The sequence below is a fragment of the Brassica napus genome, chromosome A2 (genome assembly GCF_020379485.1).
Source record: "Brassica napus cultivar Da-Ae chromosome A2, Da-Ae, whole genome shotgun sequence".
NCBI classification, from domain to species: Eukaryota; Viridiplantae; Streptophyta; class Magnoliopsida; order Brassicales; family Brassicaceae; genus Brassica; species Brassica napus.
The window spans coordinates 11,161,244-11,188,917 of NC_063435.1; the positions used below are offsets into that span (position 1 = coordinate 11,161,244).

General features: G+C 29.7%; 2 protein-coding genes and 1 long non-coding RNA gene across 9 annotated transcripts; 1 reads left to right on the top strand and 2 right to left on the bottom strand.

The window, feature by feature from the left end:
• Nucleotides 1–3,800: 3,800 nt before the first annotated feature.
• LOC106402243 lies at nt 3,801–6,355 on the bottom strand. 7 transcript variants are annotated; one of them, XR_007323617.1, is made up of 5 exons: nt 5,945–6,355; nt 5,678–5,866; nt 5,341–5,599; nt 4,542–5,260; nt 3,801–4,469 (listed from the first exon to the last, which is right to left on the bottom strand). It is a non-coding gene; the product is annotated as an uncharacterized LOC106402243 (long non-coding RNA). The 7 variants fall into 7 exon arrangements; XR_001280622.3 differs by having other exon boundaries at nt 3,801–4,776; nt 4,876–5,260; nt 5,945–6,340; XR_001280623.3 differs by having other exon boundaries at nt 3,801–4,776; nt 4,926–5,260; nt 5,945–6,337.
• A 3,870-nt stretch (nt 6,356–10,225) lies between these two features.
• On the top strand, nt 10,226–11,169 carry BNAA02G15700D. Its single transcript, XM_013862340.3, has one exon. The coding sequence runs from the start codon at nt 10,379–10,381 to the stop codon at nt 11,012–11,014; it is 636 nt and encodes a 211-aa protein (XP_013717794.1). The 5' UTR covers nt 10,226–10,378; the 3' UTR covers nt 11,015–11,169.
• A 5,225-nt stretch (nt 11,170–16,394) lies between these two features.
• Nucleotides 16,395–18,748, bottom strand: LOC125584187 (protein NRT1/ PTR FAMILY 5.12-like). Its single transcript, XM_048752253.1, has 5 exons — nt 18,735–18,748; nt 18,658–18,666; nt 17,589–17,677; nt 17,292–17,509; nt 16,395–17,001 (listed from the first exon to the last, which is right to left on the bottom strand). Exons 1-5 carry the CDS (start codon nt 18,746–18,748, stop codon nt 16,465–16,467), a joined length of 867 nt encoding a protein of 288 aa, XP_048608210.1. The 3' UTR covers nt 16,395–16,464.
• Nucleotides 18,749–27,674: the final 8,926 nt, after the last annotated feature.

A 27,674-nucleotide genomic window follows, 5' to 3' on the forward strand; every position in this document is an offset into this window, starting at 1 on the left:
CGCTACGCGCGGTTTATGCATTTTAATCTGTTCATTTATAATATTTTATTTACTATATAATTTGTTTTGTTTATATTTGTATTTTATTAATATTTAAGAGCTATATAATTTTTTTTTAGTTTTGCTTTGTTTTAGTGTGCCAGCCAAATATATTAATATTATCAAATAAAATTTATATTCTTAAACCAATTAATAGATATCATTACTAACACACTAAATAGAAAAATGAGATTGATGTTCTTTTTTTCTTCTTTTTAGTTGTTGTTTTCCTTTCACTTATACATGGTATATCGTTATATTTTGTTGTATTTTTAAAATTTTCATTTAAAAATTTGAGTAATGTTTATCAAATTGTTGAAGAAAACTCTTGTTAATGGTGTTACAGTGAATATTATTTTTCTGCACTGTTTTAATTAGTTTTCAATGTCACATATGGTTTATTAATATAAGTTTTAAATTTTATATATTTGGGATTAATACAGTTACAGATATGATTTTCTTTTTCATTTTAATGTTTTTAATTTTGTGAAAATATCTATTTTCATCATTAAACTTCTATTTATGTTGTATATTTTTCTATTTTATATATAATTAGGTGTAAGTATACACCTACCTTTATTTTTATCTTTCAATTTTAATGGTTTATTTCTTGTATGGTGTATATTTTTCCATTTATATTTTTTAAGCCGATCTTTACTATTCTCTCCTTTACATTTCATTTGTTGTTCTAGAGTTTAGTTTTTATTTGAAAATAAATGTAGTTTTAAAATTTTAATATAAATTTATTAATATTATATGATATATGATTCTTTATGTTCTCCATTCTATTTTTTGTAGTTGAAATGTGATTAGATGTATAAGTAATGATGTTTTTATTTTTAAAATATAGAAAATTAAATATTTTTGTAATATGTGTGCACAATTCTGAAAAAACAATTACACTGAAACGGAGAGAGTATATGTATTATATTAAGGTTTTACTTATTGTATTCTTCAATTTTTCATTTATGTGCTACTCCACTCTTTTCTATATGTTTAGGTATATAATGAGTGTTGAGTATTGTTGTTTGCGGTTTTGCATTTGGTTTTGTGACTTGCACTTTTTTATAATTGTGATATAATTTTTGTTAGGGGTTTCCTTCTTTTATATATTATAAAATTTATGTTTTACATTCTTTTAAAACAAAACTGTAGTTTTAAACAATAAAAAATATGATAACAGTTGTTATTTCTTCAATTGATGAATTTTATTTTTTCTTTGTTGTGTCTCATGCTACATTTTTCTAATTTTATCACAATTATTTTCCATAATTGATGTTAATTTTACATTTCTACACTATTTTACATAGGAGAAAAAAATAATATTTTAATAGTGTTTGAAATATTTTTATCCAAAACACTTATATATTAATCCAATATAAAGATAATAATTTGATTTTTTTTTGTGTTAGTTCAAAATCTTTAATCTTCATAAACTCGAAAAATGAGCTGTTTTTAAGTTTACATTTTTTTAATTATCCATATCACAAAAATGAAAATAAATAGATAATATTAGTTTGGTAATAAATTTGAAGTTATTTTTAGCTAACATGTTGCTATTTATTTGTTATAATTTTCAATAGATTAATTGCATATGTTTTGTATATTATTTGAATTTCAAAAATTATTTGTTTCATCCACTTCTTTGTGGTCAATTAAACTAATAATTCCATTTAGGTTTCCTTACTATATCGGTTCCATATAACGTAAAGCATAGAGATATGTGCATCACACTATTTGCAAACCAGTATGTAAGTGATCACTTAGAAAACTGGTTTTCAATAGAACAATAGAAGACGGATACAGCATTTAGCATAGATTGAATTTGTAAGATCTAACTCGTAACATCATATAAATTAGTCAAAAAAAATATCATGTAAATTAGACTGACCCAGGAAAAAATATATTTCAAATGTGTTTGATACTGATGAAAGCATTATTTAATAATTTGACATAAAAAGTTACAGTGTCATATATTGAATGATTCTAATTTTTTTATTGCAATATATGAAAAAGAATATCTTTTTGGACCTATTACCATGCTATACTATAATGAATAGATGTTAATCATGCATGTAACATAAAAGGAACCAAAACTAAGTAGTAACTTATATCCGTTCCTATGAGATAACCTCTATACCATGACCGATCATCATAGTTAGATCGATAAAAAAATGTCACTTATAATATTTAGGCATATATTTATATCTACACAACTTAAAAATGTTATATAGAAATGTGTGAGTGAGTATATAGAAAATATATACATAACATTTTTCTATAGCTAATATGTTTGAGAAAAGTATCAAGCTGCTGTTTCAGATTATGTTGATGTTTATCTCCCAAATAATGCATGTAATAAATCCATACCATCTTCCTTTACACATGTATGATTATTTACACATGTATAATTATTTTTATTAATTAAGATTATTATAGTTATATTAAAGTATACACAATATTTATGTAGTGTATCCGTGGTTTAGGAATATCATCTGTAGGAAAAATTATTCTGAAGTAAAAATAAAACTATATTTAAATTTTGAAATTTTTATTTCCAATAATAAATTGTATAGTTATGAGAAATTGTGCACTTCAAAATTTAAGTGACATATAACTATAACTATTCAAAAATATTCTTAACATTTTAACCAAAACAAATTATACAAAATATACAACCTGGGCATTTTAACCTGGACCCGACGACCCGAACCGGAACCGACCCAAAAATATCCGACCCGGATCCGGACCGAAAATTTATAAGTACCTTTTGGGTCTAATTTTTTTTGTACCCGAATGGACTTGGAACCGAAAGGAACCGACCCGAATAGACCCGGACCCGAAAAGAACCGATCCGAATAGATCCGACCCGATAAGAACTGATTTGTACCCGACTTAAAAACATATATATCTAAAACTATAATGTTTTTGTGTTCTATTTTATATATATTATTTTATGATTTAGTTGAAATATCTTTTGTAAACAACATTTGTTATTATTTTGTAATATTGTTTAAGTAATATAAAGCTTTAAAATGTAAAATTTAGAGTTTAAAAATGTTTATGTTAATTATTAATAGTTTCATTTAGGTTATTTTGTAAAATTTTAGATATATATGACAAATATTAACTAAATTTGATAGAATTGGGTATGTCATGTCTTTTTTAGATCTTAAGTACCCGAACCCGACCCGGACCCGATATGGACCCGAAAAATTATGGGTATTTTATGGGTATTTTAATTATAGACCCGAACCGACCCGGACCCGAGAAGAACCGACCCGAACCCGAACCGAAAATTTCTAAGTACCTATTGGGTCTAAATATTTAGGACCCGAAAGACTCGGACCCGAAAGGAACCGGCCCGAACCCGACCCGAAGACCCGAACGCCCATGCCTAATTTAAGTCATAATTTTGTAGACTAAATTCCAAGTAAATTTTTTTTTTATTAGGATATTTGTAATCATAGAAAATATGTATTCTCACATGATAAATTGAATCCAAAATTGACCAAAATATTATTTTCTAAAACCAGTTTATGAGAGCACATTACAAATGAAAAATAAAACACAAACCAAATATAAAATAAACTTTGAAAACAACCACCCGAAACTTGATATATCTTATAAACAATATTTAAACAGACTTGGAATCAAGTAATAAACAATTTTATTATTTTAACCATGTGATGACCCAAAAAAAACAGATATATGAACACTGTGATGACGTAAAAATATATATGTAAATGTACACAGTCTTCAGAACAAATTTAGATTAAGAGATTAAAGTTAATAATAGTATAAACACTCGTTTCACTTTTTTTTTGACAAAATAAACACTCAATTCACAAAACAAAGATATGAGTTTTAGCCTTTTAGGATATGAAATCTGAACATATATCTAGAAGGAAAGAAGCATCAAACGGACATGAAAGGATGGTGCTCTTTTGATTGTGGATCGCGGATCTTTGAGTACATCAAACCCATGTGACGGGTCTCCAGACTCTCCACCACTACCACCACCATCACCACCGCTTTGTGATGCGATCCTTGAAATTTTCCTTCAGCTTAATCTTCTCAAAGATATACTGCTTCTCTGCCTCAGCCTTGGTTAACCTCTGTATCAGATAGTTACTTGCACATTCTTCTTCAAACCTATCCATTTTCGTAGTAGAATCTTTACAACCTCTCAGCCCCCGTTATGCTTTGTTAGCTTTAAGTTGTAACATGTCTGCATCTGCTAGCTTCAGCCTCGCGATTCTCTCTAGATCATCCATTAATTAAGTTTCTTCGTATGTCTCTATGTCTTCAGCTCTGGTACTTCTTTGGTTTTGTCTTCGAGTTCCTGAACATCTTATCTTCTCCTCAGACACCGTTTTCATTTTACTCTGACTCACACATGCAACAAAACGCAGCGTCTAACTTGACCACTTCAGAAACAGGGTAATGAAAAGGGTTAGACTAAACAGACAAAGTAATATTCAGATCCGATTCTCTCAAACCTGATAGCCACGTAGACCCTGCTGCCTTCTCCGCCACGAGTGTGACACTGGCGGTCGAGAAACACTTCGCTGTTGTGTAGCAACCTCTCAATAGATTCATCCAGAGCCACCATTTCCTACATTGGAGAGTTTTCCTGTCTGCGCCATCAATCTATACATCCGTGTGAATATGCTTAACTGAACGGTCGCAGGCATCCTGATACACCTTCTTCATTCTCAAAGCTCTTCGCACCGTCTAAGTCGATCATGGTAACAGAAAGAGTTAAAAACGAACAATAGTAATATTCATTCATAAATAAACAAAATAACCATACACTTTCAATCAGTATTTTACATTGGAAAACATTACTACTAATTTGCCAGCTGTTGTTTCTACCAACCCACCGTAAATCTTCTCAAGAAGCTTCTGACAATTACATAAAGTTTCGTAGTCGTACATTGTGGACCTACATTTAGTCGAGAAATTAAATCTATGATTCTCGATCACAGTTTGGTTCACATTGTTGAAACACATTCTAACCAAACCCAACAGCTCAGAAGTGCCACTGCATGACCGATACATAGCAAAGTTTCTTTGTTTTGTACGCCTGTTCATTGAGAAATAAAAAAGCTCGGATTAATAATAGACCTTGTATAGTTAAGGCTCCTTGATCTCTTTAAAGTGATTGCATATGTAGATACTAATAAAAAGAGTTCTCGACAATGCCCATTGCAGAGACCTGTAACCATCACAATAAAATAAGGCACTTTGATTTCGTAAATGAGTGAAACATTATTTAGTGAATAATGCAAGCAGAACCTTATTACTTGTTGGTCCTCAGGAAGGGGTTTTGCATTTTTGATTGATTAAGAAGAAGCCCCTGACCTATCGATCTTATTTATGGTGGACACTACACAAATCCCTTTGCCGTTGATGCAATCGCAGCCACAAACGATCTCTGGATCCAGTTCAGCATTATACAAAAATCTCAGGTTGCTCTTATTCCGCCTCTGTCTTATCTCCTCATACTTCCAAGTCCAATGTTCCCGGGACGTAATCTTTTACACCTTCCCCTCATCTGAATACAATATGTGTGAAAGAGAAAAGAGTCAAAAACTCAAAAAGAATAAATGATCTCATGTGTAATCACACTCACAATAGAGGTTCCTGAGCCCACAGTTAGCTTCAAAATCTTCATATAAGTGGAACTTTGATCAGCAACTTTGTAGATGTTCTTGATTTTCCTCGCATATTAATTCCTGAGGATGTAAGTAGTTGTCGGTTTGATGTGAGGTTGGTATCGTGGAGCCCGATTTGATGATCTGAAGCTTTGCATCACTGTTCACTGTCGCAAAGGATTTGAATTATTGTTTTAAAATATTGAATCTGATGGCAACAAAGATTTAGAAATCAGAACTCATACCAGCTCTTCAATAAGAACCAGGGTGTTTCCACCCTCCAAGTGGATTACGGGAACTTAGATCCATCTCAGATAACCCTGAGATGTCGCCAGGAAAACATAGAAAATGGAGAATTGCTGTTGAATTTTTCCGATCGCATCGCCAGAGAAACAGAGGGAGTTGGAGCGATCATTTGGAAAGAATAAAGGAGATAATTTAATGAGTAGTAGTGGTGGAGGTGAATTAACTACATGGAAAGGAAGAGTTACAACGTCTTATTTTCTGGATTGAAAAGGAGGTGAAGTTGAGGAGACGCGTGCAGTGAATGGAAAAGTTCTTGCCGTCGGCAAATTTGGTCTTAGGAATAGATGGGCTTGTTTTAAATTGTTAGATTTCAGTTATTATTAGTCCATGGTTTCTTGCAGAAATTTGGCCCGCTATCTTATCTGTGACATGTCAGAAAACTCAATTCTAATTGGTCAATTTTTTTATCTGACGTGGATAACCTAACTATTGAGGATATTCAACTTTTAGTATTGTATAGATACGCATCATCATTATAATATATGTGCACAACAGGTAACATTTTTTGGACTTATGACACGGTGTAATTGTTTGGGAAAAAAAAGTTAACGAGCACCCATCATAAATAATTAAAACTCACATGCGCGGGTTATCAACTACTAGTTAAGTTCTAAAATTAGAGTAAAAGTTGTGGAAAATTAATTTAACTAAAGTCATGCAATTAAACCTCGTGTTACCATTTCCTCATAAGCTACATTTCGGTATTTTTCTTTACAATATGATTTTTATAGTACAATTCAAGACAAGATTACTAATTTGAAAGTCATGTAATTGAGGTGTTGATTTAATGTTATCAAAGTTTTTAATTAATTTTCTTTAATCATTGTAGAAAGTGGGCCTAACCATGGGCTTGCTATTTTCCGAATGAATTAGATGAGCCAGATTTGATCCAGAGTACCTAAATAATGTTCAAGTCAAAATAGTTATAAAAGGAAAGTAAAACGAAGTCCAAGACAGATTCGCATAATCAAAGACCTGAAGCACAAGAGAATACAACTGAGAGAGAAGAGAGCAACCCATGGAAATTCAGGTATTCTTTGTGTGTTGAGAACTTGAGATTCAAGTTAACCCTGGGCTCTAAGTTGTGTATTGTACCAAATACATTAAAAAGCAGCTGTTAATGCATTTGTGTAATCATACCACTTTTCTAAAATTTTAAGAAAGTTAAACTGTTGAATAATTTGGTAACTCTCTCGGATTTGTTGCTTTGCGCATTTAATATTTTTGTATATAAACGATTCAATCAAACAAAACTTTGTTTTGTGGATCACAATCACAATCATACAACGAACAAAAGATACAAACAAAAACGATATGTGGCAAAATGCAATGGGAAAATATTTTATGAATTCTATTTAGTTTTTCGTTTAAAATATAACATATTTGTGTTGACAAACAAAAATAATTTCATATTTTTAAGTAAAGATGATTTCACAAACATTTTTTAAAAATAAATTAAGTATTGTTAAAGCATCATCATCAATTAGATATTCAAAAGAATATTTCATAATATCAATAATAATTGTATTGTTGTTTAATTACATATTTAATTTTTAAATATTTTTTAAACCAATTATAAAGTTTTAATTATATGATATCTTAACATTTTAAATGAGTTTTTTCCTTATGAATGTCTCTTCTTTTTAATATTATTTTTCTTTTTTTAATAGCTAGAGATTCTCTTGATGAACATGTGCTTAGTTTGTTGCAGGTATTTATTTGTACATGTAAGATACTTTCTCAACCTTTTTTTGTAAAAAAGATACTTTCTCAATCTCAACAAGTGTACACAGTTTTTGATTTTGCATGCAGTTTGGTTTGTTGACTTGTTTTTGTTCTTTTCTATGAAGCATATTTCTTTTCATTTGTACCCCACAGATTTTAGTTTTACGGAAATGTTTTTCGAGGAACAACTACATCCATAAAACTCTTACCAGACGGAGAGATGTCCCGCATGAAGCAGGTTTTGAGGAAGATATATATGAGAGGGTGATGGATTTCATTGGAGAGAATGAACTTTTTGATTAGCCCTTGTCACGAATTGCAAGCAATCAAGAGTGCTGAAAGTGAAAGGTATATTGTTTTTTGGGTTCCATATGTAAAAAAAACTTCACCGTGGAATACTTGTAAATGAAGACTACTCAACCACTGAACTAGCAAAGTACTGGCAAGAAGCTCGTATATCTTACGTGAGCTGATACTAAAAGTGTGATAAATTCATAAAAGCTCTACAACACGTAGTATTTGTTATGTTTGTTATATATGGAGTAATCAAATACCATTTGTAAGTTTGCAACTAACCATTGTCTTTTTATTTTGTTTTTGAACGAGCAACTAACCATTGTCCTCATTCATTGTTTTCAGCAATGAATTACATGTAGCTATAATTCAATTATTATTCTTTTTGAAAAAGTATAACTCAATTATTTTGACCAATCGGTTTCTTTTTTTTTCGTTTTCAAATGAATGTACCAAAAAAAATTCTATTGGATCATAGACTACTACACAATTTATTTACAAAGCATTCTATTTATGAAAACTTAAAAATTCATGTCCCTAATGTCCAAAGTCGGTTTCATATCTCACGTCAAAGCCATCAATCCAATGGGGTCGCCACTCTTACTATTACTTGCAATCTCATAACTCACTAAATAAAATGAGACCTTTCTCTCTGTCCACTTAGGGCATGTTCATTTCACCATTCAACTGATGGAAATGAGATTATTGTTCGCTTAGATTTCAAATTACAAATCATTTGAATGACTCATCTGGAGAGCTTTATAAATTTAAGTTTAATTTTTAAAACCATCCACTTAAACCAAATTGAACCATCTGGATGGAGATGGTTTAGTTAAAATGATATAATGTTTATTATACTCATGATACATTTCACAAATTACATACCTACATCTAATATCATTTTTGTCAATCATGAAAAATAACAACACCGTAAAACGTATTTTTCCACCAAAACCACAAAACGTATTTTCCGACAAAACTACAAAAATGTATTTTCTTGCCAAAAAAAACATATTTTCCCAAAAACAAATTTTTCTCCAAAAGCGTAAAACACAAACTTTCTCGCCATTCCCCCCCCCCCAAACCGCAAAACACATTTTCCTACGAAAACCACAAAATACATTTTCTGCCAAAACTGCAAAAACACATTTTCTGCCAAAATCGCAAAAACACATTTTCCCAACAAAACAACAAAAACACAATTTCCCGCCAAAAACGCATTTCCCGCCAAAACTATTAAATGCATTTTCCCTACAAAACTACATAAATGAATTTTTTTCGTCAAAATCGCAAAAATGCATTTTTCTCCAGCCAAAACCGCAAAAACATGTTTTCACACTAAAACTATGCATTTTTTTGCCAAAACCGCAAAATCGCATTTTTTTGCTAAAACCGCAAAATTTCTTTTCTCGTTAAAGTCACAAAAGAATATTACTTTTTCTGCTAAAACTACAAAATTATATTTTTCGCTAAAGCCACAAAATTTTATTTCCAGAAACCCATATTTTAAAATAATTATATTTTAGATAATTACTAAAAATAATATAGAGAAAAAAATATATGATTAACTCAAAACAAGTATATATTAATAATTTGGTTACAAAACAAATCTAGATGAAAATGAAGATACAAAAGAACATAAGTCCATTTAAATGATTCATTTGGATGGATAAACAAACAATCCCAATAATATCAAGATGGATCATTTGAATTAATTATGTAAATAAATCATCTGAATAGAAATGACATGAAACGAACAACCTAAAATTGTTCTCTGTTTAAGTTCTCTTGCGTATTTTATTGATTTATTCCCCACCTAAAATTTTTATTGTTCGTCATCCAAATAAAAGATATAAATGCAAGTGTATAATTAATTTGACGCAAGAGAGTTATAAAATTAGTACTCCCTCCGTTCCGAAATATAAGATGTTTAGAAGAATTTTTATGTTTCAATATATAAGAATATAAGATGTTGTTATCTTTCTATGTAACTTTAAGCTTATCAAAAACTGTGTAGCCAATCAAATTTAATAGTTTTATTTTATAATTGGTTGAATAGTTTTTACTTTATAATTTTAGTGATACTTTTTAGATAAAAAATAATTTTCTTAATAAATGTGTACTACCTAAAATATCTTATATTTAGGAACAGATGGAGTAGTACTTAGATGTAATTATTATGTTTGGCCTTTTATTGCAATTACAATTAGTTGAACAAAATATTTTTTAAAATTAATAGGACAATTATGTCCTTTATTTTTCCACAGTTTAAATGGAGAAATCTCTGATGAGAATAAACTAAAAGCCATTCTCTAGCTCACACTGTCTCTCCCTCTCTCTATCTCTTCTACCTTATGGATTCTTCAAAAAGCAGATTAGTAGCCAGACGATCTGATCCGGCCAACTTTCCGGCGAAGAAAAGCATTTCTTCCCGGCGATCTTTATCTTCATCTTCTTCTTCCTTCTCCTCTTGCTCCTCTAGCTCCCTCGTGTTTCCAGGCTCTCCTTTAAACTCTCCGGCGACTCCTTTTGGTCTCATCGGTGTTCCATTCGCATGGGAACAACTTCCTGGAAAACCCAAAGACTACTCTCATAGACTCAACCACCGCCGCAACAACGAGTCTTCAGTTATATTACCTCTCCCTCCTCACCGGAGTATCACCTTTCCGGTCACCGGTAAAAACCATAAATCTAACTATGCCACTAAAAAGAGCAGCTCCCCTGTGACGGCGACGGAGAAAGATCCCTTCGCGGCGGCGTTGTTGGAATGTTCCAAAGATGACGATGAAGATGAAGAAGACGTAGATCGGAGGTTCCGAGGATCAAGCAAGGCATTGGTAAAGAATAGCATCAGCGACAGGTTCGGGTTAGTGAGTCTCTACGGTTCTTGTCGGAGAACTTGTGCAGTTTCAGAGTCCATTGTTTATCTTCCGAGACCGGGAAAAGCTGCTTTGTATGATCATCTGCTTCTTCCACGCCGTCACCGTTGATTTGTCGTCATTCACGATTTACTCTATTATATCTCTTGGTCTTTGTAATACTTTCCCTATATATTTATTCATGAATGTGTCATATTATGTGTGATATTTTTAAAATTATTTCTTATGAACTTTTTAACTTTAAAATATATATTTTTTTCTCAAAAGCCTTTTCGGTATGTTGTATGTTTCTACAATTATTTCAACTTGGTGGAACCAAGTTTGAAGGTTCTGTGATCTCTAGCTAGTTTCCAATATCAACCCATGTGAGAGCAAGCCAAGCTATACGTGCAAGTACATACAAAATAACATTGATGATTTTGCTATAGGCATGGACGTGTTTGTACGTACTGACATATTATACTGTTGTTTTTTTTTTACCACTTAGAAAATGAGGTGCCTAGTGAATCGAGTTGTTTTATTGAATACTAATATATATAATTATATTTAGAGTCTTATTAGGAGCACTGATTCTTCAAAGAATACCTTGGCTATTTAATAATAATACAATTTTGGTATATAATTAAAATTTTAAAAATAAAAAGTTTTAAACATTGACAAACTTATGAGTTGAGTACCTCACCATTTGTTTGGAGTACCTTTAAAAAAGACGTCTCTTTTCTTTTCATCACTTCTTTTTTCCTTTAATAATATTTTATTATTGTTTTTATTCAAGAGAGATGCACTGAGAAACGACCGCTGCTCGCTGTTCGTGCTCTTAGGGGATCTTTCGCTGTTGGTGTGCGTACAAGGCAATAAAAATAATAGAGTTATTGAGCTACCTACCATGCATGCGTAATATGTTTTAAAATAACTATAAGCAAAAAAAATATTCTGTCTTTCTAAAAAAAAAATCTTCTTTGCATATATAAAAACAGTGTTTCATCTTGTTTTGGGTCATATAGACCCCACTTTTCTGTGTATGTAATACCAAAATGACTTGCGTGAAAGATTAATAATCATCTCCATTCATATTAAATTATCAATCAGTTATATATTTGATTATCATAATATTGAAAAAGTAGAACGATATGAGAAAAATACCAATAGTATTCAAATAAATAATATTCAATACTATCATATTCAATATTTATAAATTACTAGATAAAATTTCGAACGATATCATAATTTCTTATACACATCTCTTGCTATTAACAACCCTAAATTAAACGCATTTTAGGTGTCAAGTGTCAACAAACTACAAAAGTGGATAGATTCTCTAAGTTTGAGAAATAAATTACGTTATAATGTGTCGACTGTTGGAGTCGGGTTTCACCCAACTCCATACCCGGCCCGAAATTCTATCCAAAAGCTATAGAGTCTAAATTCTATCACCACTGAGGTTCAAGAGGGGAACATAGGCTTACCAAAATCAAAGTCCACCGCAGACTCAAGAAGCCAAAGAAACCAAACTCGGAAAAGTCAACTGAAAACGTATAAGAATCAAAGACATTAAAAGCCATCACTAAAGCGTCCAATCCATGCCAGAGATCATGCAGCCGTTACGATCTCTCTGAAAGATCTATAAAAAAAAGAAGGAGCCAAAGAGAGGGGATCTGAATCCTCCATAGCTAAATTATGCTCTGATTACATACAATCTCCATTGTAACCTAACACTTCCTTGTACTCGTATTCAAATCATTAATAAAACACACACTTTTCATTGTTGATCATAGCTTAGTCTTTTTCTTTTTATCTTACTTGTTAATCAAGTCTATATTTTCATAAATCCTATTTCTTAATGAATTTTAGGATCCATAATCAACAAGCTATAGATTAAAGATTAGTGAGGTGTTAAAAACTCGAACGCTCCTGTTATAAGAAAAGAAGAAGCTGCTATAAATAAATGATTACATAGTTGAATATTTCTCACAGATTTAAAATAGCTTGAGATATAGTTATAGACTAAACACATATATAGAAAACATACTAAAAATTTGTTCAGAAAAAAAGAGAGAACATACTAAAACATTGACAAACTCTTTAAAAAAAAAACCAAATTCTATAAGTTTCCTTTTCCCCCATGTGTGAAAATTGTGCTTCTGCAATATCAACAACTATATTTTTGTGATTAAAATTCGGGACCCCGCCGTAGAAATAAATGGCACTTATATTGTACAATATGTAATCTATATGTGCAGTATGCAGTGAAAAAACTGAAGGCAATATTGAAATATCAGTGACAATCAATAATCTTTCTACACATGAATGCTACGTAACCCACATGATGTAATATTTGAATAGTCGTTCACATTTTATGTCCCACGCTGTAGTTAACATGTCTTGATCATACTTGAGATAAGATTAGGAACTGTTTATATATCAAGTTGTTTGGTTTAGCGTACAAATTAATAATATTTACTTGGCATTAGACCGTTCCATTTTAGCATCTCTTTGTATTTAATCGATATTTAGTATCAGTCATATGGTTCTGTAATGCAAGGTCAGTAGTCAACTCCGCAATACCCACACCTTTTTTACTAAAACTTGCAAATATGAAAATATAAACGTTTACAAAATAACAATATAGCAGAATCATGAAACAATTTTTATAGAAGCTTAAGCCTCAATCTTAGATACAACTAAGACAGAGACTAGAAGAACCAAGAAGCAATGAAAAACATATGCTAATGGTAAAAGCCACGACCATGCCGACCATCTTTTTCTTTTCCTCTAACCGTCTTCCACTTCATATTGGTATTTGATAGGAGGCTTTGTCTCTCTCCTACCCTTTGTTAAGCTGAAAGAGTTAGATGGCTCAGTCTTGCTACTTGTTATGATAAAATAATACAAGATTACTCATCATAATACTACAGAAACATCAAGTAATACTACAGGAAAATGAAGTAATACAATAAAGAAAGAATAATGGATCCAATATATTGTTTTATTGATCAATAGGAAAAAAGTACATAGTATTGGTTCAGAAATAAAAGAAAAGAAGAATAACTCTACATTATTTTTTGGGGTAGAAGGTAAACATGGTCCGAAGGTCAGAAATCATGATAATATGAAAAGAGGAAGAGCTTCCTACCGTAAGTATGAAGATTGATTTTATGAATTAATTATCTTCGATACTATTTAAGACTTATATCACTTAAAACTTTTAAGCTATTTGATATTTGATAAAGGTTATATACGACACAAATTTTCTTATATTTCCAAATATAATAATAATTTAACATTTCTAACTTATAGTAGGTTTAAAGTAGTGTTAAGAATTATAATTTAGGATTTACAAACCATTTTTATGATAAAGTAATGTATACTAATTTATAGATTAGTTTTAAAGGCTTATAAATCAATTTTAAACAATGCATAAGTAATATTAACGATTTTTAGTGATAAACCTCCTCATCTATTTTTTCAGTCGGAAGAAAATCTCTCAATTAAATTTCAACATTATATATCCTCAATTTATAAAACTGAATTAAAACCGGAGATTTATTTTGTATGATTTTTAGTTGACTAAACATAATATATGAATATTGGATGAGACAAGATGGACCGCTATATATAATACTGATTGAGATGTAGATTGATTCTAAAGACACCATTATTTATCATCATCCGCCATCATGTCCCTCTTGGCACATGGAAAACAATATACTATGTGAATAATTTTTTTTTTGTCAGGTTATTATGCTATTACAAATTATGAGAAACATTACATAGTCGATATTGATAATTTTACTTACCTTATGAAGATTCACGACTGACTGCATGGTAGATGTCGTCTTGTGAGATCCATTTTTGACGGCACTCCTTGCGCCATGCGAAAGATCTCTTGTAAACATTTTTCTCCAATTTACTGCATAATTCATTTTTTCCGGGAATTAAAACTCAGATTTCTTGATGTAAAAATTGTCTCGTTTGGAATATAAACCCTATACATAGATGTAGAAACCTTTAAATCTTAACCATTAGACCATAATACTTCTGCATACATATGAATAATCTATACTAGCTAATGTCTTGCTAGTTAGTGTCTTGCGGCATATGCACAAATAATTTTTTTGTTCTATTAATTTAAGAACCAAATAAAATAAAAAATAATTATTTATTATTTATTTTTCTGTTTAATTTAACAATATTTAATGTATTTTTGGTATAGGTTAAATTAAATTAAAATGAAATTTTTTACTATATATATATATATTTCAAACTATACTTACAAATAATTTTTTTGTTTAATTTTTGTTAAATCAATAAAACTTATTTATTTTATCTATCTCACTAAATCAGTAATCATCATACCATAATTATTATATAACATTTAAATTCAAATAATCTCAATGGATTAAGAATTCAGTTAGTCATGGATCCAAATATACTTTAAATATTTGACTATTCATAAATTTTTAAATTTTACTCAAAATTGTCATGGTTTATTTGTTTAAAACTTTTATAATCAGTTTTGACGAAACTATGAATAATTATACAAAAGTACTTACTTCTTTTATCCTAAGTTCATTTTGATAAAACTTTTACTTTTACAGTTATATTATTTTAAGATTTTAATAATAATTATATATATAATTTACGTTTATAGTATATAGCCATATTCTGTAATTATCTTATTTTATCTTTTTTACCAAAAATTAAAGTCTTTATCATTAAATTTGCACATAAATAATAAGAGAGATGCCATGCCATCTTTTGACTAAGCTGTGACATCATTTTTTTCTTTCAAAATGAATGTAGTGATGATATAAAAGCAAAAATTTAAAAACCCATTTCATAAATAATGTTTAGAGGATGCGATATTAGTATAAACTACTAGACTAAATATTATGCATTAGTATAAATTACTAAACTATAGTTAAATTTGGATTTTGGTTTTTGTTTTGGATTAATTTTTTTATTTCAGTATTTCAATTTATAAGATTTACGTATCATATTAAAACAATATCTACTCTGGTTTGGTTCGTTTTATATATTTTAAATTTTATATTTATTCAATTTTATACCAAAAGACCATAACTATATTTATCATTTATAACAATTTTTTGAACTTTAGTTCATATAAATATAAATTATATTTATTAAAGTATAAATGTATTTTCAGTATTCTAGATTTTAAATATATTTTCTCAGTTGCTAAAAAAAAACTAAAATTAATAGTAAAATAAAAAAATTAACAATTATGATAGTCTTATTATAAAAATTCCATAAAAATTTGAACACTTTGTCTTGAGAATTTGTAAAAATATAAATGTGAACACTTAACGCTAAAACTTTGTTTTTTTTGGGTTATACATTTACAATTTACAAAAAAAAATATATTAAATAATCAAGTTCCATTAAAAACTGAACACTTTTTAATTTTTTTCTGAAAATTGTTCATTTAAGTGTTCACAGTTAACAAAAATATTAAATAATTTAAATCGTTATTTTCATTTTGGAAAGAAGCAAAACCACATATAACGTACTGACTAACAACCAAACACGTAAATAAAATATTACCTGTATTGCTTCGAACCTTCGTGAGGAAGAAGGAGAAGGGTTTCTGACGAAGTCTCTCGTCGATTTTTCGCAGCAGCAACAAAAACACGGCCAATTCTTACAAAAGGGTTATTATGCTTTCGTCCTTGTCTTACTTCTCCTCCAGTGCTGAAGCGATAAGTGTTGGTCCCAAGTAAAAAGAAGAATAGAGAAATCATCATGGAAACACATGGAATCCCAAACCCTAAAGCCCAACTCAGATTCTCTTGGACATAATTAGAGACCAACCTAGTGGCCAATATGCCAAATGATATCGCAAAATACAACCAGTTAAAGAATGAGCTCTTGGCTTTGGACTCTATAGGGTCTTGTTCATCAAACTGATCTGCTCCGAAAGCTCTAAGACATGCCTTGAAGCCTCCTTCGCCTAGTGCTATCAGATAGAGAGCACAAAAGAATACTGTCACTTTAAACTGAGAAACGCACGAGACAAGTGTTTCTTGATCTTTGCATGCAGACGGAATCGTTGCTGAAAACGTAAGCAGCCCAAGTCCCTAAATTCAGGATTATAGAAAATAAATACTGTTAGAAATCATACAAAGTATAGGAAAAGTTAATTTAAAACCAATTGACAATAAATGAATTGACTATTCATCTCTAGTTCCAGCTTGAGATCCTAGATTTGAGGCACTATTAAGGTAACAAAATAAGAAGAATTTTAGTAACGTTAGTTTAAAACCAATTGACAATAAATGAATTGAATATTCATCTCTAGTTCCAGCTTGAGATCCTAGATTTGAGGCACTATTAAGGTAACAAAATAAGAAGAATTTTAGTAACGTACCAAGATATAGAGAGAGGACGTGAAGAGGATGGTACGGAAACGACCAAGAAATGAGTCCGCTATAGAGCCCCAGATCAGTGGCAAGAAAGCTGCCGTCCCGAGCCAGAGGTTGACGTTTGAGGCTGCAGCCGCCGTTGACTCCCCTAACTGCGCCGTGAAGTAGGTTATCAGATTCGAGGCTACTCCAAAGTAGGCGAACTTCTCCGACACTTCCGCTCCTGTCGGAATATTCTCTTATTTTTTAGAATTTGGCGGGAACATTGAGGACGTTGGAGAAAAAAAAGGGTAAGTACTTACCAATGATGAAGCCAGAGGATCTCCAGCCCCCGGAAGAGGACCTGACGGATGGCTTGCCTCGGAAGTCAACGGAAAATATACATAAGACTCTTATAAAATATACATAAGAAAAGTTGATATATCATAATATTATTAAATAACTAAAATTTATCGAAAATTTCTGTCAATAAAAATAAATTTTATTTAATTTGATGAAAAAATTAAAAACAAAATTGAACTTAAAAATATTAAATTTATTAAAATCAAAATTATAATCAAGATCATATCAGTAAAATAAATATCTATATATATGATAGTTGTCTTATATAGTTTACATAAAACTATATTACTATATTTTAATTAATAGATTTTTGGTTTATTTGGTTTATATATCGAATCATATTCATAGTGCAGTTTTTGAAAAGTAACATCTTTTTGGTTTATTCGATATCACCAAATCATATCACTTTTTCTATTTCGGTTCGGTTTTAATTGATTTAGTTTAACCGGATTGAATAAGACTATTACATAAGAAAGTGATTTTAAAAAGTTTTGTCTAGAGAAATATTACATTTTTGTGGACTATTTTCGTAAGCATCTAACTGTACGAAATGGAAATAATATAATATCGAGATGCAAGATGAAATGAGCTATTAAATGCATTGTCTTTCGAGCTTTTAAGTGTCAACGTAAACATCAATATGTAATACCATAATGATTAAAAGATCGTACGACTGTACGAGAACCATGTGAATGTGATCACGGTCTAATAACACATGTCACACATATAGATATACCCAAAGCCATTGTTTCTAGAGATTTATACAGATCACAAATCACTAAAAGACTCGAGAAAATCTGTAATTAGTGATCGACCTGTGGGAATACTTTTAAATGTTTCAGTAAACATTGAAGGAAAGGAATTCTGATCCCCGTAAGTATTACTGTCAGGGGCACGATTTAAAAACTGAACCTAAACAACTAGAAGTCATTTTAGGAAGTTATGTTCTAACTACAATTGGAGCTATCATAGACACACGAGCAGACACAATAAGTAGTGAAGAACATGAGCATAAGAGCACCACTATACCTGAGCCACCTGACACAATTTCACAACAAGTTAATGCAACTGATTACATCTCATCTTGCCAATATATAACAAACTACGTAGATAGACTCATTGTAACACTCGTGGAACAAAAGAGAAACCAAAATTTAACCAAATTTCGCGGGAAGAACCAGTAGGTTTACCTTTCTAGGATTTTAACAAGTAAGATAATCTCTTCTGTTCATAATTAAGCGGGGAACTTCCAATTAATTTTACACTCGAAATCAACGGTCAATTAAGAAAAAAAGTGAGATTGTTTTGTTTGTTTGTTTATTGGCGATGAGGTTTATACATGCTTTAAGCTTTATACGTCATACAACGAAAATAATCTTACAAGTAGTTCTTAGGCTTACTTAAGGCTGATGCTAAGTAAAGGCCCAGCTAAAAACGAAGTCCAGTATACTGAAACGTCTACTGAACTAAGCGGTATGGCTCAACTTCAAGATACATGATTTTTTTCTCTATTGCATTTGAGTTTTACTACGAGACATACATGTGTGTGTACTAATGCTTTATTGTCTTTTTGTTGAGATGAACAATCTTTTGGTTAGAATCCAGAGATTCTATTTCTTCCACAATACAAATTCGGTATCTAGAGCATCTTTAATCTCATTCTTTTTTTTAGTCTAAACAAACGGTGTCTTTTGGTTCTTCTTTCGGCGAGGAGACTTGCGTGGACATGTGGTCATCCCAATATCGGAGCGACTCTTTGTTGATTTGGTAGACCATTGTCCTTCTCTTTTTGCAGGTTCTGAAGCTACAGGGTAGGTTTTCGTGCTTTCCAGCCCGTCTTCTTCCGATGGTGTTGAAGTTCCTGCCAGTATCAGGTATGAGACTTGGCTATGTCCTATATCACGCTTACAAGACTGCGGTTACCTTTGAAGAGGAAAGTGGGATGCGTTCGCTCCCTTACCGGATTAATTTGGTGCGATGGTGATGAGGGAAGGATCTGGAGTTGCGCCCACAACTTGGCTGTGTAGTCCGATGACTCAAAGCTATCAATCATATGGTTGGTATCGTTTTTGCTTGATTCTTAGTCTGTATGTAACCGTAATGATGCCCTTTCGGAAGATTAATGAAATTTTTTTATAAAAAAAATTGTTTAGCTAATCAAAATATATTTTCAGTTACGTTTTAATCAAAGTATTGGAAGAAGAAAAACAATATGCTTTTCAGCTTGTGCGTTTTAATCAACATATGGTAGAAAAGAAGACATGAAACATGTGCTCTAATAGATTTTTTTTGGGACTTGGATTATATGATTTCAATTTGTGCGTGTACCTATTAATCAGTACTAATAAAAAAATACAAAAAATATTCTTAACTGCCCAATTGTTATTATTTGAAAAATCTGAAGAATGGTTGTCTCGGGATCGCTACATGGTTACAATAAGTAGTCTACTAGTAGTAGACTACTACAGACCACCAAACATGGCTGGTCCTAGACCAAGTCAAATGAAACATTCATTTTAAGATTTCAATTTTTTTTAAAAATAAATAAATATATTTATAGAGAGAACTTCAAATCTGTAAAAAAAAATTCAAACCTCCAAACTACAAATTTTTTTAATTAAATCATGGGCGCCCTGCCACCAGGAAACAGGCCAAAAAGAGTAGAAGGAGCCATTGACTATTGACCAATCTAAGGGGGGCTTATTGGAATAGGTATTTGAAAGAATTTCAGTTTTTAATCAAATCTTCTCTTATTGGATTTGGTATTTATAAAAGTTCCAATAAATTCAAGGTTATTGGATTAGCCATTTATACAAATCCCATAAAATCCTCCCTTATTGAAAAACTGGAATTTCATCAATGATATTTATCAAAAGTTATTTGGGATTATCTAAAAAATGATTTGCAGTTAAAATTTAGTCATAAAAAAATACCACCTAATGAGATGGTATTTCAAAAAAAAAATAGTTACTTCATCCTCTTCGATTAAAACCAAAAAGTGATCAACCCTAATTGAAAATTAGAACAATGGAATCGTCCTATGTTATATGATGATAAATCAATTATATAAAAACACCATAATGTTTGATGAATCCAGTAATTTCCATGAATCTGATAGTTTACGGTAGTTTATGTTGTTGTAGGTTACTTTACTTCTCTAGTTTCGGTGACAGAGGTTTGATAGATGGATTACTTGCTTGCCTCTCAAGGATTAGTTTTATGTAGTTATTAGATTTGTGTGTTTGATGAATGTACAGATTGGCAAATTGCTAAGTCAGAGAAGTGTGGTTCACCAATGCAACCCCCAAGGTATTCGTTTATCACTTGTCTGGCTGTACGTAACCGTCTCTCCACGGGAGATAGGTCTAAGCATTGGGGATGGGTCAGAACTCGGACTGTGTTCTCTGTTCTGGTGAAGAGGAGACCATATCTCACTTATACTTCCAATGTGGCTGTACGGGGGTTGTATGGAGAAATCTAGTGGAGCAACTTCTAGGACTGGAGTTTATAAAGGATTGGGATAAGATTACTTCAGCTTCTAACTCAGTCAGGAGCAAGCCGAGTTAAGCTTTTTCTTCTACGTTATGCCTTATAATGCTCACTCTATCATGTCTGGAGAGAAAGAAACAATAGAAAGTGTCACCTCCGTTCCCCTCCACCTCCTGTTTTCCGATCCCTCCCCGATGCCACCTCTCTCCCGACGCTACTTCCCTCTTACCACCTCCTAATCACTAACCTTCTTCTTCCAAAGAATCCATTTATCTTGATGACTCGATAGTGTCAACTTTCTCCACTCCGGTGTGTTCTATAGCAACATCTCACCATATACAGTCTCATCGAAACAAGACCTTCCTCTTTATACTAGTTTCTCAACACCTTATAAGAACACTATTATTTCACAGTAATATGCTGTCTTTAAAAACCTTATCAGACACATTTGACAATCACCGGGACATTATTAATGGGAATTCTGTTTCCATATACTCTCTGCATGCAATGAAAATGGATGAGTTTGGGGCAAAAGGAATGTGAATCAAAATTAAAGAAGAACTAGATTTTGACCCGTGCAACCGCACGGGTGTTTGTTTTCACTTTTCTATACATAAATTATTGTTTTAGAACATAAGTGGTATATATTTTTAATGTTAATCATATACTTAAATATTTATATAACTATTTCAAATACAATAATTTTATAATTTACATGTTATAATTAATTAATTGTTTAAACCTTATGTATTTGCCACTTCTTATTATATATTTATCTTATTGTATTTGCATTTAGTTATTAAGCAAATTAATATATTCATGAGAAAATATATTTAAAAAATATTTTGTATTTAATTTATGCTAAATTCTGACACGTATTTCAAAACTGGATTTCTTTTTTACCAATATTTTTATGCTTATTCATTTTAGATAATTTATTATTGTATCTATAAAAGTGTAAGATATGTTAATTTTTATACATGTATTATATAGTTTGTTAATTTTAAGTCGTTCTATCATCATATTATATTTTAAATAAATAGTTTATATTTATGAAAATAAAATTTATAAATTTATCAATTGAATATAAATTTATCATATTTATTTTAGTCTAATAATTATATTTTAACATGATCATGACTATAAAAGTAGATAAAATAGGATATAATTTATTTATTTTTATTTCTAAACGATAACTTAAAATACATTAAGTTATTGTTTAAATATTACACAGATTTATTAGAATTTTTAAAATATAATATATAAATATATATTATATTTAAAATGAAAATATATTATGATTAAAGTAGTTACAAATATTTTATATTATTAACTTTAAAGAAATACATGTTAATTTTTATACATGTATTATATAGTTTGATAATGTTAACCCATCTTACCAACATATTAGATTTTATTTTTGAACATAAATATTTTATAATTACGAAAGTAAAATATATAAATATATAAATTTAATACAATTTTATTATATTTAGCTCAATATAATAATTTTAATTTAATATAATTGATTATGATTATATAATAACTAAAATATTATAGATTTTTTTATTTTTCATTTTATATAACTGAATATATTAATGTATAATAATATTTTAAACTAATTTCGAAATTAGTGAAAATATTTAAGTATAATTTCAAAAATGAAGATCTTGTAAAAATCTTTTTAAACAGATTTGTTAGAATTTTAAAATAAATATATTTATATTTAAAATGAAAAGATATCAAAAGATACTATGATTAAAATATTTTAAAAATTATATTTATTATTAGTCTGAATTAAAATATAGTATGAATTTCTATGTATAGGTCTATTAGGTCCATTTTTTTAAAAAATCACACATGAATCAAGGTTGTGACTTCTGTTTTAATATATAAGATGTCTTGTTACGGATACAAATAAAAATTATAAGCTAACTTTCCTATTGACACGTAATTTAGGTTTATTGTATATGTTGGCCTCTATAAAATTGATTCTTTGTTGATGAGAAATAACCAGTTGCTCACGTTTTAGTTGAAGTAATTAAATGATCAGATGTTAAGCCATTCGTTCTGAATGGTGTTTTGAAATATTAAAAAAAAAAAAAATTCAAAATTGTCTAATATTTGTACTCCCTACACACAACTTCCCCCATATTTGCATTTCATACTCTATTTCCCTTCAATTTTTTTCCTCCCAACATTACCATTTTCCCCCAATTCAATGGTATCCCATTCTTTTCAGTATATTAAGCTAATTTGCTCTTCTTTGTTTGTTTTTGTTTTAGAATTGTACCAAATTCCCCATAAAGTCTACATCAAAATCTTTAAAAACCCACCAAATCCCACCAGATCTAAAACCCTTAAATATTTCTCAAATCCCTAGTTCAATAAGCCCCCTAAGTCTTTCATTACAAGTCACAATCTGACTGAACACAGAAGAAGAAATAACAGAGTATACGACATGTCTATTAAACATCATGTACTTATATAACCCCACACTTCCAGTAATTGTTTTTGGTATTTTACTGTTTTATCAAGTCAAACGCAATAATATCGAATGCAATATTGAAAAATATAATTGGTTGCCAAAAAAAAGAAAAAAATAATTAATATTTTGAGAGTATATGCTACACTATTTGTAATATTATGATAAATCAATTACTTTATTAGTAAATGAAAATTTGAATGAAGTTCATTTGGTTAACTGCATTTAGGAGGAAATACCGTGATACCATATAGTCTACACAAAGCAATTATCTTTTTCTTTGGTCTAATACAAATCAATTATCTTGATACTTAATTAGTAAGAAATAGTAACCTCCTAGATGAACTAAATAGATACAAGCTGGCCCGTTACTTTTTTTTGTTTACCAATCTTGCCCGTTATATATCCTAATGTTATAGAGTGATCGTAATATATTTGATAAGTTAGAAAAAACTGGAGAAATGAATCCTATGATAAATAAGAATCCTAAGTAATGGCATAAGATACGAAACCCCAAATATTAATGATAAAAATACATTGATGATGGACTTGGTAGCTGAAACCCTTTTAGGGGGTATATCGAATTTGTAATTTGAAGTGATATGACTTTTAATGAGTTTGTAGATGATTGTAAGAGAATTGGAGAATTTGATGTAATTTTTGTTAAAACATTCTAGATTCTCATCTAAAATAATGAGATTTGGATTTTTATTTTTATAACTAAGGAACTCTCCTCAAACACTCTAGAAACACTTAAAGTACTCTAAAATCTCTAACTTAAATTTTGTTCAAAAACAGTTGATTTCAGAGTTTTTTTATGAAATGATAAGTTTAATAGCACTAAATTTTAAAGTATTTTTTTAAATCCACATTTGAATAACAGTAAATTTGTCATTTTAGTATAAATCACTTCAAACTTAGTATCTCGCGTGATTTTAGCTTGTATGGAAAAAGTGTTCAGTGATAACTAAGCTACCGCCACCCCAAAAAACGAAAATCTTTTTTCTTTCATGTGTGAATAATGTTTTTCAAAAAGAAGGCAAATAGGTTGGCGAGGAGACTGATTACATGAATCACCGCTCACCAGTGACGTCTTTATCAACAAAAAAAGAACAATTTAATATGGTGAGTGGATTAGTATTAACAACCACCGAATTGAAGTTATAACATAAACTTTCTCACTAGAATAATTTATCTTATCCCGTGTATATAAGAACTAGATGATAATATCCGCTCTGTAACGGAGTGAATTTTTTAAAATATATAGTACTTAAATAGTATAAACAATATACATTTTGATGTCAATAACTTTTTTACATTTAATCATAGGTAGATATTCGAGTACCATTTGGTTCAGTTCGGTTTAGATTTTTGTGGATTTAGTTTGGTTCGGATCTTTACGGATCTTGTTCAGGTTAGGGTTTAGATAACATATTTCAATTTTTTCAAAAATGAAAGTTCATATATCGTTAAAATTTTCAAAATCTAAAAATAAAAATAATATATAACATATGAATTTGAATAATGTATGTCAAAAATACTTAAACTTAACATTAAAACTAGTTTACCTTAATATTTAGATGGAAAATCAATAAATATTTTAAGTATTGATTAGCTATTTTAAACATGTACTTTTTTGTGTGAAAACATGTACTTATAACTATTTGTATTTCCAAGCATTTTGGACAACTTAAAAACATCTTTTATATTTTGTATATTCTTTTAGATAAATTTAAAAATAATTATTATATTTACATATATAAATCTGGTTCAGATATATTCAGATACCCGAAATATTTCGGTTCGGATCGGGTTCGGTTTCGTGTATTTGGATACCAAATTTTTGAAACCATTCGGATATCTAACCAATTTTGGTTAAAGTTAGTACTATTTTTTGGATCGGTTTTGGTTTGTTTTTGGACTCAGATATTTTGCCCAACTCTATATTTTTATTGTGACAAAATTTTAAACGAAAATGATGATGGTTCATATTGATTTTTGGGTATGCAATAATTTTTAAACCAAAATACATTTTACTATGTATGTGGCCAATTTAGATAATCATTAAAAATTGTTTTAGGTCCATTTAAAGAAAACAATAGGTTGAACTTAAAAAAGTTACCATTTGGATTATCAATCGACATTTTTAAATATTCTTTGTCGGTGTTGTGACGAATAGAATGGGGTTAGGTTTAGGAAAGAAAATTTGTTGTGTAATTCATGTTCTCGGTAGGTGATTTCAATAGCTTCTAAGTAAATCTTAGTTGTATCGATCTCTTGTAAGGATTTCGAACAATATTAATTATTAAAATCTTACACATGCTGAATTGTTTCTGAATTAATATATAGGAGATTAAAGTAATCACTTAAATCAACATAATACCTCTTGTTTATTTACAATATATTTATGGTATATAAATCAAAATAATTATTTTATATGGTATATAATAATATTTCAATGATATTGACATAAATATATAGTATATTTTAATATATATATATATATTTATTATTGAGACTTCCTATTCATTTAGTTTTATTAACATTTGTATATTTGATGCAACAAAAAATTTAAACCAGTAATCCCAAATGTTTTGATGTTATACTTTTCGATGCAAATTTCAAAATTAAAATATTAAGGTTTCAATACTCTTTCAATGCAAATTTCAAAATTAACATATTTTGTATTTTAAATGGTACATAGTTTAATTTAAAAAAAATATATAATATGAATATCTATTAAATAAAAATTTATATTCATACAATTTTATGATCATTGTATCTTGTTATAACAAAAGAAATTAATCCATTGATCACAAAATTTTCAATAGGATTTTTAACATTTTTGCAATTTAAAGGCGTTTAAAAAAAATTAAATATAACATATAAGAAAAATTCTAAATTTTTTATTATATGGTTAATGTGATTGTTTAATTTCTTTTAATAATATAAAATTAAACAAAAATGAAGAAATGTATAAAAATTGTTATAAATCTTTATTATTCATAATCATTAATTGTTATATATATATATGTTAATCATATTAGGTAACATCGTAGCTTGTATTAAAGGAAATAATACACGTTTTTATATTTTGGAATAATATAATGTCCCTTATCAATTGAATTTTGTACCTACAAATTATTCAATTGATTCTTATGCTGTCACGTAAGCCAAATTGACATCCTAACTAAGTGACACATTATAAGTCTCTTTTGTAATTAGTACAAAATATAAGTTCCAACTTTTTAAATGATTTTCAATTAATATACAGGGATTATTAATCTCACCAAGGCTTTGCATCTATCTAATTTATCGTAAAAGCAACAAAAAAAATTACATGCATGCATCCGACAATGCAAAAGTAGGTGTCCAAGTGGTGCTTCAAATGATGATATTGTATATGACAATATATTACTTGTAATTTTTTCATGTTTTATTTGAATAAATAATCATTATCTTAAAATATTTTACAGTTTAATCTAGCCAAAGTGATGCTAATGGAAGATCCAAAATACAAATCAGGTTGGAAGTTTGATCATGTTTGGAATATTATTAAAATTTTTGAGAAATTTCAAGATCAAGACACTCATGCTAGACAAGTAAGAAATCCATGTGGTTTTGGATATACATCTTCTGAATCAGAAAATCCTACTCCTGATTCTGCTGCACAAGCATCTCCAGGTTTGTCTTCATTTTCTCTAAATTTAGATGACAGTGAAGATGTTACTGATGGGACTTCATCTCAGAGACCAATTGGAGTGAAAAAGTCTAAGTTAAAAAGAAAATGTGATGATCAAACATCTATCGTCATCAATACTTTAAAAGAAGGAAACAAACGACTTTTGGAGCAACTAGAAAAGACAACTGCACAAAGAGAATACCACTTGAAGATTCAAAGTCAGAATTATGCCTTAAAAGAACTAAAGGAGGAGAACAAAATTTTATTTCGAGATTTAGCTTCCATTCAAGATCTAAATATTCGCGCATATGTTCAATCTGAACAAACACGGATTTTACAGAAAAAAGGGCTACACAACACCAAGATCAAGGAACTCCTCATGCATCTACC